This window comes from Talpa europaea, assembly GCF_964194135.1.
Source record: "Talpa europaea genome assembly, chromosome: 3".
NCBI lineage: Eukaryota > Metazoa > Chordata > Mammalia > Eulipotyphla > Talpidae > Talpa > Talpa europaea.
In genome coordinates, this window is record NC_140069.1 from 38,567,251 (window position 1) to 38,580,017 (window position 12,767).

The following is a 12,767-nucleotide window of genomic DNA, read 5'->3' on the forward strand; positions in this document are numbered from 1 at the left end:
AAAATTACTCACCAGAGAGAGAATCAGGATAATATGACCTATTCTCAAGAAAAAAGACAATCAGTGGAGACCCAAGAGGACTCAATGTTTGAATGAGCAGATAAGAATTATTACAAATTAGTGATCATAACTATGCTCAGTGATATAGGTGAACTTGAATATAGTTCAAGTGGATATTATTCAGTACAAAGAATACGAGGGGGAGGGGAAAAGTTGGTAAGATGTATAGAGCCCCAGGAAATCAAGGGGCAAAATCAAAAGGTCTTAGTGGAATCTGAAAAGAGAGGAGAGAGAGAATGGGACAGAAAAATATTGAATAAATGATGTCCAAAAAAAAAAATCCCAAATTGAATAAAGACATAAATATACAGATTTAAGAATCTCAGAGAACTCTTAAGCAGGGCTCATTGGCAGAAAATCATCCATAAGCACAATGTAACCAAACTGATAAAAAACAGAAGTGAAGATACATTCTTGAAAGGAGCAAAACAAAAACAACAAATTACATTCAGGAAATCAAGAATTTTAATTGTTGAATTTGCATTTAAAGCTATGGAGGCTCAGAGATAGTACTAACAGAAAAAAATGTTTTCTAAATTTAGAATTCTAAATCCAGCAAAAATATCCTTCAAGAAGACACAATGAAGAGAATTTGCTCTTCTCATATGTGCACTTCAAGATATGCTAAAGCACATGCAAGAGGCAAGTCCTGATTGAAGAAAATGAATATCAGAAACTAGAGTCTTTATTTATTTATTTTTTTTTTTAAATAAATTTTATTGTTATATTCCCCATACAATTGCAGCCCCCCCATTCTGACCCCAATCCCTCCCCTCCCGCCCCCCTAAAAGTGTCTCTGGTTCATAGTTTTTTGTTGATTTTGATTTTCACTATCTTATAGTTATTCATTTTCCTGGTCCCTTATTTAAGTTTTCTAGATTCCTGCTATGAGTGAGACCATCCGGTATTTTTCTTTTTCTTTTTGGCTTATTTCGCTGAGCATGATCCCTTCCAGCGCCATCCATGTTGCTGCAAATTGCATGTGTTTATCTTTTTTGAATGCTGAGTAATATTCCATGGTATATATGTACCACATCTTCTTGATCCAGTCATCTATTTTTGGGCATTTGGGTTGTTTCCAAAGCTTAGCTATTGTAAACAGTGCTGCTATAAACATAGGGGTGCAGGTGTTCTTTGGAATTGATGTTTCTGTGTCCTTTGGGTAAATACCTAGGAGTGGAATTGCTGGATCATATGGAAGCTCTATGTTTAGTAGGTCCAGAAATCTCCACACAGCTTTCCACAGTGGTTGGACCAGTTTGCACTCCCACCAACAGTGCAGAAGAGTTCCTTTTTCTCCACACCCTCGCCAACATTTGTTGTTGCTAGTTTTTTTAATATGTGCCATTCTCACTGGTGTAAGATGGTATCTCATGGTAGTTTTGATTTGCATTTCCCTGATGACAAGTGATGTTGAACATTTTTTCATATGCCTGTTGGCCATTTGAATTTCCTCTTCAGAGAAGTTTCTTTTAAGCTCTTCTGCCCATTTTTTGACTGGATTATTTTCTTTGTTGTTGTTGAGTCTCATCAGCTCTTTGCAGATTTTTGTGATCAGTCCTTTATCATTAGTGTTGGGTGCAAAAATGTTCTCCCAGTTGGTGGGGTTTCTCTTTGTTTTTGTTATTGTCTCTTTTGCTGTGCAAAAGCTCTTTAATTTGATGTAGTCCCAGCTGTTTATCTTTGCCTTCACTATCACTGCTTTGGGTGATGTGTCTGTAAAGATGTCTTTGATGTGCAAATCACGTAGTGTTTCGCCTATATTTCCTTCTATATATTTTATGGTTTCAGGTCTTATGTCTAGTTCTTTAATCCATTTTGAGTTGACTTTTGTGTATGGTGTGAGGTGGTGGTAAAGCTTCATTCTTTTGCATGTAGCGACCCAGTTTTCCCAGCACCATTTATTGAACAAACTTTCTTTGCTCCAATGCATATTCTTTGCTCCTTTGTCAAAGATTAGTTGACCATAAATCTGTGGGTTTATTTCTGGATTTTCTATTCGATTCCATTGGTCTGTATGTCTGTTCTTGTTCCAATACCATGCAGTTTTGATGATTATGGCTTTGTAGTATAGTTTGAAGTCTGGGAGTCTGATGCCTCCATTCCCTTCTTTTTTTTTCAGGAGAGCTTTGGCTATTCGGGGTTTTTTGTGATTCCATATGAATTTCATCAATAATTGTTCTATTTCTTTGAAGAATGACATTGAAATTTTGATTGGAATAGCATTGAATCTGTATATTGCTTTTGGAAGGATGGCCATTTTAATAATGTTTATTCTTCCAATCCATGAGCAGGGGATGTCTCTCCATTTCTTTGTGTCTTCTTCTATTTCTTTTAACAGTGTTTTATAGTTTTCTTTGTATAGGTCCTTTACCTCTTTTGTTAGATTTATTCCCAAATATTTGATTTTTTTTGTTTCAATAACAAAAGGGATGGTCTTTTTGATTTCTTCTTCTTCAGATTTATTGTTTGTGTATAGGAAGGCTACTGACTTTTGCGTGTTGATTTTGTATCCTGCCACTTTACTGAACTGATTGATGAGTTGAATTAGCTTTTCTGTGGAGTTTTTGGGGTTCTCTATATATAATATCATATCGTCTGCAAATAGTGATAGTTTGACTTCTTCTTTTCCTATTTGGATTCCTTGGATGTCTTTCTCTTGTCTTATTGCCCTGGCTAGGACTTCCAGTATTATATTGAAAAGCAATGGTGAGAGTGGACATCCTTGTCTTGTTCCAGATCTTAATGGAATTGCTTTCAGCTTTTCACCATTGAGAATGATACTGGCTGTTGGCTTGTCATAGATGGCCTTTATGATGTTGAGGTATGTTCCTTGTATCCCAAGAATTTCAAGGGCTTTTATCATGAATGGGTGTTGCACTTTGTCGAAAGCTTTCTCAGCATCTATTGATATTATCATATGGTTTTTATATTTCTTTTTGTTGATGTGTTGGATAACGTTGATTGATTTTCGGATGTTAAACCATCCTTGTGCCCCTGGAATGAATCCAACTTGGTCGTGGTGAATTATCTTATGGATACATTGTTGGATTCTGATAGCTAAAATTTTATTGAGGATTTTTGCATCAGTGTTCATTAGGGAGATTGGCCTGTAGTTTTCCTTTTTTGTGTTGTCCTTGTTCGGTTTTGGTATTAGTGTAATGTTGGCTTCATAAAACGTGTTTGGTATTGTCCCTTCCTTCTCAATTTTTTGGAAGAGTTTGTGAAGGATAGGCACTAATTCGTCTCTGAATGTTTGGTAGAATTCATTTGTAAATCCATCAGGTCCTGGGCTTTTGTTTTTGGGGAGGTTTTTTATTACCATTTCAATTTCGCTAATTGTAATTGGTCTGTTTAGGTGTTCTATTTCTTCTTTATCTAGCTTTGGGTGATTGTAGAGTTGTAGGAATTTGTCCATCTCCTCTAGATTGTTGAACTTGTTTCCATATAACTGTTCATAGTAGTTACTGATTATTCTTTTGATTTCTGCTGTGTCCGTTGTGATTTCTCCTCTTTCATTGATGATCCTGTTTATTTGTGCTTTCTCCCTTTTTTCCTTTGTGAGCCTGGCTAGGGGTTTGTCTATTTTATTGATTTTTTCAAAGAACCAGCTCTTGGTTTCATTGATCTTTTGGATTGTTTTTTTAGTTTCAATTTCATTTATTTCTGCTTTGGTTTTTATTATTTCTTTTCTTCTACTGGTTTTGGGGTTTTTTTGTTGTTCTTTTTCTAGATCTTTGAGCTTCGAGATTAGGTTGTTTCTTTGAGTTCTTTCTTGTTTCTTGATGTGAGCTTCTATTGCTATATATTTTCCTCTTATTACTGCTTTTGCTGCATCCCATACATTTAGGATATTGGTGTCCTCCTTGTCGTTCAATTCAAAAAATTTTTTAATTTCTTCTTTGATCTCCTCATTAGTCCAATGGTCTTCCAGTAGTGTGGTTTTTAATCTCCATGAGGTAGGAAAGTTCCTTGCCTTCTTTTTATGGTTTATTTCTAGTTTGATGCCTTCATGGTCAGAAAAGATGGTTGATATGATTTCAATCTTGGTGTATCTGTTGATGTTTGTCTTGTGCCCCAGTATGTGATCGATCCTGGAGAATGATCCGTGTGCGCTTGAGAAAAATGTGTACTCCGTTTTTTTGGGGTTTAGTGTTCTATAGATGTCTGTTAAGCCCAATTGCTCTAGGTCCTTATTTAGAGCTTTAGAGAAACTAGAGTCTTTAAAGCAATGAAAGCATCACCTCATATACAGGTAATTACAAATGACTTTCAAATATTTTTTTACTCTTAATTTCTTTAAAGCAAACAGTAAAACACTGTCTTGTGGAGTTTATAATACATCCAAATGAAATATATGTGACAATTACAACAAAGTATAATGTATGTAAGAATTTTACACTTTACATGCATTTTATTTTCAGTATACTTTGAAAAGTTATTTTTAGAGCAACCACACACACACACAGAGCAGAAGTATGACTAAGGTACCAATAAACTAGTAATGTTGAATTCTAAAAATATATATAACAGAAGTAGAGAAAGTGGAAATATGAACCAAAAAAGAGCAGAAAACAAACTATAAAATGGTATACCTAAATCTAACTTTATCAATGATTACAATAAATGTTAATGGACAATGACCTCATCAAAAGACGTGATGGCTGGATTGAATTAAATAAAAAGGTCGACCTATATGTAAACTCACTTTAAATAAAAAATATACTGACAAATTAAAAATAAATGGATGTCATAATAAACTACCACTTCACACTCACATGGCTATCATCAAAACAGAAATTACAAGTTGGTGAGGTTGGGTAGAAATTGGAATCTTCATACACTGATAGTAGGAATGTAACATAGTGCAGTTGCTTTGGAAGTACTCCTTAAAAAGCTAAACACAGAATTATGATGTCAACTGGAAACTTCACTACTAAGTATTTAGCCAAGAGAAATAAAATTTAAACCTGCACAAAACCTCTATATGAATGTTTACAGCAGCATTATTCATAGTAGCCAGTAAGTAGAAGTCACCTCAATGTTCATCAAATAATAACAGAAACATAAAATATGGCATATTTATACAATGGGCTATTATCTGATCATAAAACTAAAGGAAGCACTGATACATGTTACAAAATGGATAAAACTTAAAAATATGCTAAGTGAAAGAAGCTCGTCATGAAGAACCACGCATATTGTTAGACTATTTACCTGAAATTTCTGGGGTAGGCAAGACTATAGAGAAAACAGATTAGTAACTGCCTAGGATTGGAGGGAAATGATAATAACTACTAATGAATACAAGCCATTGAATTATGTGTTAAGTGAATTATAGCTTAAAAAATGCATTGCAGGGCCTCCCCAGTGGCGCAGCAGTTGAACGCTGGGTTGCAAAGCTGCCCGCAGCCTCTGCAGTGCCGGTTCGATCCCTGGCTGCTCCCCGGCCACCGAAGGAAGGTCCCACAAAGCGCGCAGACCTCTCCTGCAGCCCACTGCTCCCCTCAGCAGTCTACTTCGGTCCTTCTGCCTGCTCTGCTCCCCACTCTGACTCTGGTGAATTCTCTCACCCTCCCGCGCTTCTGACTGTACCCAGTGCTTGTATAAATAAATAAATAAATATTAAAAAAAAATTTTCATTGCATTCAGGGGGGTGTGGTGTTTAAGAAATAACTGTCACTGTAGATCAGAGGAATTATGCTAGTGCCGGGGTCAGAAATCCAAATAGCAGTGAATTCTTAGAATTGTATTCATCCTAACAGCTCAAAGATTCTAAAAACCAGAGAACCAGTAGCAGGGTTAAAAAGGGATTACTACCTCAGGAAAATAGAGATTAAATTGGTAAGCATCTTTTGTAAATAGAAATTGAAGCAGGAACTATGTAAATCAACTTGCTATTCAGCTAGGTTCTAAATGTGGTTTTTGACCACTAAACAGCTGAAGAGAGCAAAAGTAACTCACATACCCTCTACAATTAATAAATACTTGGAATTCTCAGTTTACTTAAGATTGAAATAAAAGATGGATAAGCAGAAATAATATGAGGTAGAGAAAAACAACAAAGGATTTACACAATAAAGACTTGAAGGTCACCAAGGAAAATAAGTGAAAAAATCATGTTACACCTTTACCAACCACTACTATAACAGAATACTATAAAGGAAAAAATACATACACACTGATATGTTAAATACAGATTGGCTTTGGTTTGATGAGCTTGTACACAACTTTAATTTTGCATTTTCTTAATAACCTTTTTTCCAATAAACATTGCTTAGAAAAATGGGAAAAAGTTACATCATTGAGAAGCTGTAAAATTTGATGATATAATTTCTCAAGTTTTACCTCATTCTGAAAATTGTCTTCATGATTAACTTTCTCTGGTTCAGACGATGGACACACAGATATAACAGATGTCAAATCAGGTTCTGTTTGTGTAGTTGTAAACTGATCCAAAGGCGCTATTTCATCGATGGGTGGTGTTACCACTGGTATACTGTCAATGATCTACATCACAGAGACAAACCAAAATTCTTTAAATTTATAATTACCTATCAAATGTTGAAGGTGTCTTTTATATTAGGAAAAAAATACATACCTCATCTTCACTTATATTTAGGGGAGAATTAGAAGAAGCTAAATTATCCAAAAGACTTAAGCACTGTAGACGTGATGAATTAATTTCTGACAAATTCACTGGTTCACCAAATATGTTCTTGCAATCTAAGATTCTAAGCTGTGGCAAAGTCTGGAGAATGATTGCTCTGTACCCTTGGAAAACAAATAATTCAAAATGAAATTTAAACATTAAAAAAGAAAAGGTTAATTATTTATAGAATAACCCAGATTTACCAGCTACCAGATATATAATCCAAATGATAACATTAGTTTTGGAATGCAACTGACAAGCTTATAATTCTTAGGTCCCCCACCCCTCCTGATGGTCAGAAATTTAAAATTATTACCTCTTGTTTTATCTTTTCATAAAATTGTTTTAGAGCTATAAATATTGACTATTCTAGCTAGGAAGCCAAACATTATTTATCTATATGATTAGAATAAATATATATCAGGATGTAGACAATAACCAGAGTCAGATTTTAGCTAGTGAGGCCTCAAGCATTAGTAAATTAAACATACCCACTTTCCCCTGTAAATAAGATGAAGTCAGGCAATCTATTAAGTATTCAGGAACATGTTTATTTTTCCTAATCTGGCAAATTAACATTAATTTGGTATTTAGGCTAACAGAAACACTCTCATTTTGCTTAACTACATATTTCTAGCAAAGACTGATAAAATAGTCGGAAGAATTCTTTTCAAAAGAAAGAAGTATGGGAAGTTAATATATGAAATTTTGAGGTAAGAAAAGTAATTTCAGTAATGAGTATCCCTTCAATTCTGGAAAGAGGGAACTGTGTTGAAATACTTTATCTAAGAAAGATAGTAAAAAACAAATGTCATACTATAGGAATTAGTTCCAAAAAAAAAAAAAAATCCAACTTTGTAGATTAGTAGAAAAATAAAATTTTCTTCTGAGTAGAGAGTTTTCCCAGAAAACTAAACTCTGCCATGATATTTAGGGAGACTATCATACAATCTTTCATGTCAAATCTATCCTTTTGTGAAATAAAATTATTAAAGCAAATCTCCATTCTGGGGAAAACCTTTCCATAGTTGGATATTTATGACAGAATGGAGCCTCTATAGTAAACTTCTAACCAAGCTGATCTTTAGAATGTAAAGACAGAATGTAGAATATTCTACATTTGTGTTCTATTACTTGGCTAAGCCATCCACGATAAATGAATTCTGGGCTGCTTTATCTTTGTTAAGTTTAAAGATTCTGAATTAGACCAAAGGCCACTTCAGCAGTATCATCTATATTATTTTAAGCTCTCTTCTTTAAAAATAATAGTTGAGGGCCTGCCCGGTGGCGCAGCGGTTGAGCGCTAGGTTGCGAAGCTGCCCGCAGCCTCTGCAGCACCGGTTGGATCCCGGATCACTGGGTGAGGGTCCCACATGGCCCGCAGACCTCTCCTGCCGCCCGCTGCTCCCCTCGGCAGTGTGTTTCGTCAGTCTGCCTGCTCTGCTCTCCACTCTGACTCTGGTGAATTCTCTTACCCTCCCATGCTTCTGACTGTACCCAGTGCTTGTATAAATAAGTGGATATATCTTTAAAAAATAATAATAGTTGATTTATTGATAATTTCATATATTCAAATAGTATAAAATACAAACTATACATAACAAAAAGTCCTCTGATGTTCCCAGGTACCCATCCACATTTCCTGATCCCAGCTACCTAATAATGGAGTTATATTATGAGCTGCTTTGGTATCCTTTTAGATATATTATGTACATACACAGCAAATAACATATATATATTACTTTTCACACAAATAGTAGCCCAATATGTGCCAAGTTTTGCAACTTGCTTACTTTTCTTTCTCTTAACAGTGTGTCTTAGAGATCATGGTATAACAGAAGCTAAAAAGTTGCAAAGCTTAAGAAAAATAAGAAGTCATAGATACCAACTGCAGGAAATAAAATTAATTATTACAAAAAATACTAAATTAATTGTCCATACCTGGTAAACGACAGACAGGATTATCCTCTCCATTTTTATCCAAAATAAGGTAAGTCAAGAAGTGTAATCCTACTGTACATTGAAGTAAGTGATGGATGCTATCTATAAAATTCCTATGTAGATCAATATATCTAAGTTTAAATTTAATACCATGAAGGGGAATCAAACCTGCAATAGAAAAAAAGATGTGTTTGAAGCTACAGCAGTAATTTTTCCAAGAGCTAGTTAAAAATAATTTTTATATGGGTTATATTTCAAGAGGTAAAAGACAAGCATTAAAACCTTGCTGCAAAAGCTTCATCTAACCAACAGGGTATAGGCAAAATGTTGATGAAAACACATGCTTGACATCTCTTTGAGGTCTCAGTACAGTTTCCTACATTCTGGTTAAAACATTATTCTCCCCAAACAGATCTTCCTATAAAAGTTTTTTGTGCTATGGCTAACCTAGGTTTTACATCTGTTTTTTATTCAGTTTCAGCTTCAACACCAACAAAAAGAATTATGACAAAAGCATACCTCTAGATGAGATTTGAGATAAAATTTATTATTCAGTTTTTCAACATGCTGAGCTCAAGAAGATATCTCATTACATGTGGCAAACATTTAGCATCACAAAAAACATGAACATATCTACTTACCACTAAGATCATTTATGTGGTTATAAGATAAATTCAGGCTAGTCAGATTAACCAGTGCTTCAAGTCCTAAAATTAGGATTCAAACAATCAATTAATTATAGTTACAAAGTGATAAATATTACAATACTACATTAGACTGTTTTGAAGTAAATCTACAGTTTTGTTAACAACTGAATTTTATGAGTATTTTGTGAAATACTGTCAAAAGGGACTTAAATCACCTTCCTTATGCAAACTATTAAACGATAATCAATTACAAACCTTCTATTCTTGTAATCAAATTGCAGGACAAATTCAAAGTACATAGTTTAGTCAGTGTGTTGAGCCCTTCAATTTGACTTATTTGGTTAGATGATAGATCTAAATGTTGCAAATTCCAAATATGGTCTATGGCGTTGATCTTAGAGATATTATTGCAATGAAGATTGATGGCATGAAGGGTTGAATTTAAAGATAGCTCTGATATGCTACAAAAGAAAATGATATTATCGAAAACAAGTTAAAAATGGATTTTAAAATCATTACCAAATAATTAAAAATTAACAAAACAGCATGTAGATAATAATATATATAATGAAATCCCTTCTGTATAATGAAATCACTGTATAATGAAATCCCTTCTTCTTCTGATAGCTTTGTTGCAGAAATAAATTCCAGTGTTTTACCCAGGCAGAGGAAGAACAAGCTGTACTTTAGGAATGATGAGGTCAGGAAAGCTTTATTACTCATGGGTAGTCCCATAAGGTCTGAGCACTGGTCTAGAGACAAGAGAGTTTCTTTTATACATAACCACTTTTCTTGATAAAGTTGGTTAGTTAGCATACAAATTCTTGACACAGAAAGAGGGGAAGGATACAGATCTTTGAGGATGGCCTGGGAGATCAATCAGCCTAGCAAGCTGCCAGACCTTGTTTAGATATGCTTATTAAGGAAGCAAACTTGTTATTTATATTTCCAGGTCTATGACTCTAACAGAGAGAGATTTTCCTCTTCTTAGCAGTTCCCTTTCAGCTTTGATATGTCTCAAAGGTACAGTGCTTCTTACCAGTTAACCAGTATTTTTGTTCATTTATATAAGCAAGAAACCTACTTAATTGAGGCAAGTTCCTTGGGCATTTCTAGCTTCTGTATAAATACAAAGTCATAAGCATACTGTAATTGTAAGGCTCTCAAATTATAATACCCCAGTTCAAATCTGCACTCTACCAGCTTTTTTGCTGTTACTTGAGAAAATGAATTAACTAACCTCTCTAAGTATCAGTTTCCTCATCTCATTTAATCTTCACAGTTCTAAGCAGTAACATAAGGATAGATAACGTTGTGTAAGTTAAATAATTTATCCAAGTTGCTGTATTTATTACCCAACAGAACCAGTATAAATCCATATCTGACATTGTAGTTTATAATCTTTCTTTCTTCACTCTTTGCAATGGTTATTTAACTCACAGTAATTGATTTCAAAAGACATCAGTAATTCCTAATTCTAGTGAAAAAGTTTGTCTTCCCTGTTGAACTTTAGAATGTACCTTCCCTAAATAGAGTTCATCTCTCTTCACTCTCAATTACTGTTATTTATAACAGGATCTTCTCCTGAACATAGTTCCAATAACACCAAGTACAGTACACAAAGCTCAGAGGTGCTGGAAGAGGTACAGTTCAGGAACTCATACACAATGACACGTGCATCTGTTCCATATTCTGTAGCAACTATCATAAAGCTGCCAGGACTCCTAACCCATGCAGCAGGGAAATGAGAAGTTTAGCAATCAGGGAGTAAAGGGAAAACAGGAATTCAGATCTGCTTCCAACTTAGCATTGGAATGTTCAAATTTAAAATAAGAATGAAAGAAAGCCATGAAACACAAAAACACCTTGACTGTGTCATAAAGTCATCCAGCTCATCCCTTTCTCTTCGAGACTGAAGCACATAATCCCGGACAGATAAAGAAAAAGCAATTCTAAATATCAAACTAGCTATCTCTAAATGTGACTGAAACATTCCCAATTATCTAGCTTCTGTCACTTATCCGGCTATCATTTAGTGCCAGACCCTTATGGTATTGACACATGCTCTTAATGGCAGTCTTTTATTTCTGAAACATTTATTTCTGGAAATTAATGTGCAGACAATGTGGAATAGTAGAAAATGCAGAATGAAATTATTTCGAAGTAGGGTGGAATTGAAACAATCGCTCACCAGCTGCATGAAGTTGGAAAAGTTAGCATCTCTGAGTCTCAGTGTTGCCACTTGTAAAATTAATACCTTGCAGAGTTGTCTAGAGGATTAGTGACAGCATATATACATGGACACATGTATATGTGGCATTCACTCAGTAAATGACAGCTATTATTAAGTATAATGCAAATAGTCCTTGGAAAAGCATCTTGGGGAATTGTGACTCAAGATGCAGAGCAAAATGCTTTAATTCTTAGCAGCAAGTTTCGCATAAAGGAGGGCACAGCCCAAAGGAACTGCATGAACAAAAGCAGAAAAACCCACTGAGAAATACACTGCCTGTAGCTCAGTACTCTCTTGACAGTGTAACTGCAGAAATGGTCAGACTGAAGAGGTCGGCAGGGACCTGCCAGCATAGCAAAACGAAGAGCATACCTGTAGGCCACGCACAAATTTGGGTTGCACGAAAAAGAGAAAAAGCGAACTCCATGTATTTTCAGTACTTTCAAAAAGTACACGAATAGACAAACCTTAGTACTCTGCAAAGCACAAGCATGGCGTAAAGAGAATCGAGGCAAAACCTTCAAGAGTGGGAGACCTCAACCGCGGCCAGGCATTGGGCCATGCCACCTTTTATCGGGGTAACAGGAGGAGAGAAAAGACAATCCCCGAGAAAACCAACAATTAGGGCAAACAAAGAAAAAACAGCTGGTACAGCAAAGAGACACAGCAAAGAAAGAAGGAACGTCAAAGGCTAGTAGAGAAGCAGGGCGCGGGGGCAGCTTCCACAACGAGGGTCCGCTCAATCGGGCATTTCAGGGGCCGGTTTTGGGGGAGGCACGGCGGGCAGAGGACCCGCAGCGCCTGTTGGGGGGCGGGCTCCCCACCGCTGCGCCGCACCCCGGTTCCGCCAGGCCGCCCGCCGCGCTGCCCATCGCCTCTGCCCGGGCCGCGCCGGCCCCCGGGCGCCCTTTACCTCCTCAGGCCCTTGTCCATGAAGCACAGATCCCCGCAGGTGCAGTCGCCGTCGTCATTTTCAACTTCCTCCTCCACGGGCGCCTCCATGGCTCCGGCGACGGGGAGCGGGGTCTTAACCGGCGCCCGGCACTGGGTCGCAGGGCCCGGAACACGCCTCCCGGTGCGCGGAAGCCCAGCCCGAGGGGGCGGGGCGGGGACCCGCCCATCAACCGCCGCCCGCGCTTTCCCGCCCGGCGCGGCCGCACGGCCGGAAGCGCGGCTACTGCGCTGGGGCGAAGCTCCGTGTGGCTGTGTATGCGGCGCGACTCTTGGGGCTTGC

General features: G+C 36.8%; 1 protein-coding gene across 3 annotated transcripts in view; it reads right to left on the bottom strand.

Annotated features, from left to right (window-relative positions):
* Window positions 1-12,535, bottom strand: part of LRRCC1 (leucine rich repeat and coiled-coil centrosomal protein 1) — a gene marked incomplete at both ends in the record, with an annotated part of 33,262 nt that extends 20,727 nt beyond the window's left edge. Inside the window, 6 exons of one of the 3 annotated variants that reach the window (XM_084230136.1) lie at window positions 6,508-6,570; window positions 6,662-6,834; window positions 8,654-8,821; window positions 9,295-9,360; window positions 9,556-9,761; window positions 12,447-12,535. In XM_084230136.1, the coding sequence (XP_084086262.1) occupies window positions 6,508-6,570; window positions 6,662-6,834; window positions 8,654-8,821; window positions 9,295-9,360; window positions 9,556-9,761; window positions 12,447-12,535 (765 nt within the window). Of the gene's footprint in view, window positions 1-6,360; window positions 6,571-6,661; window positions 6,835-8,653; window positions 8,822-9,294; window positions 9,361-9,555; window positions 9,762-12,446 lie in introns of those variants that run through there. The other 2 variants (XM_084230135.1, XM_084230137.1) reach the window with 2 other exon arrangements.
* Between the last annotated feature and the right edge of the window lie 232 nt (window positions 12,536-12,767).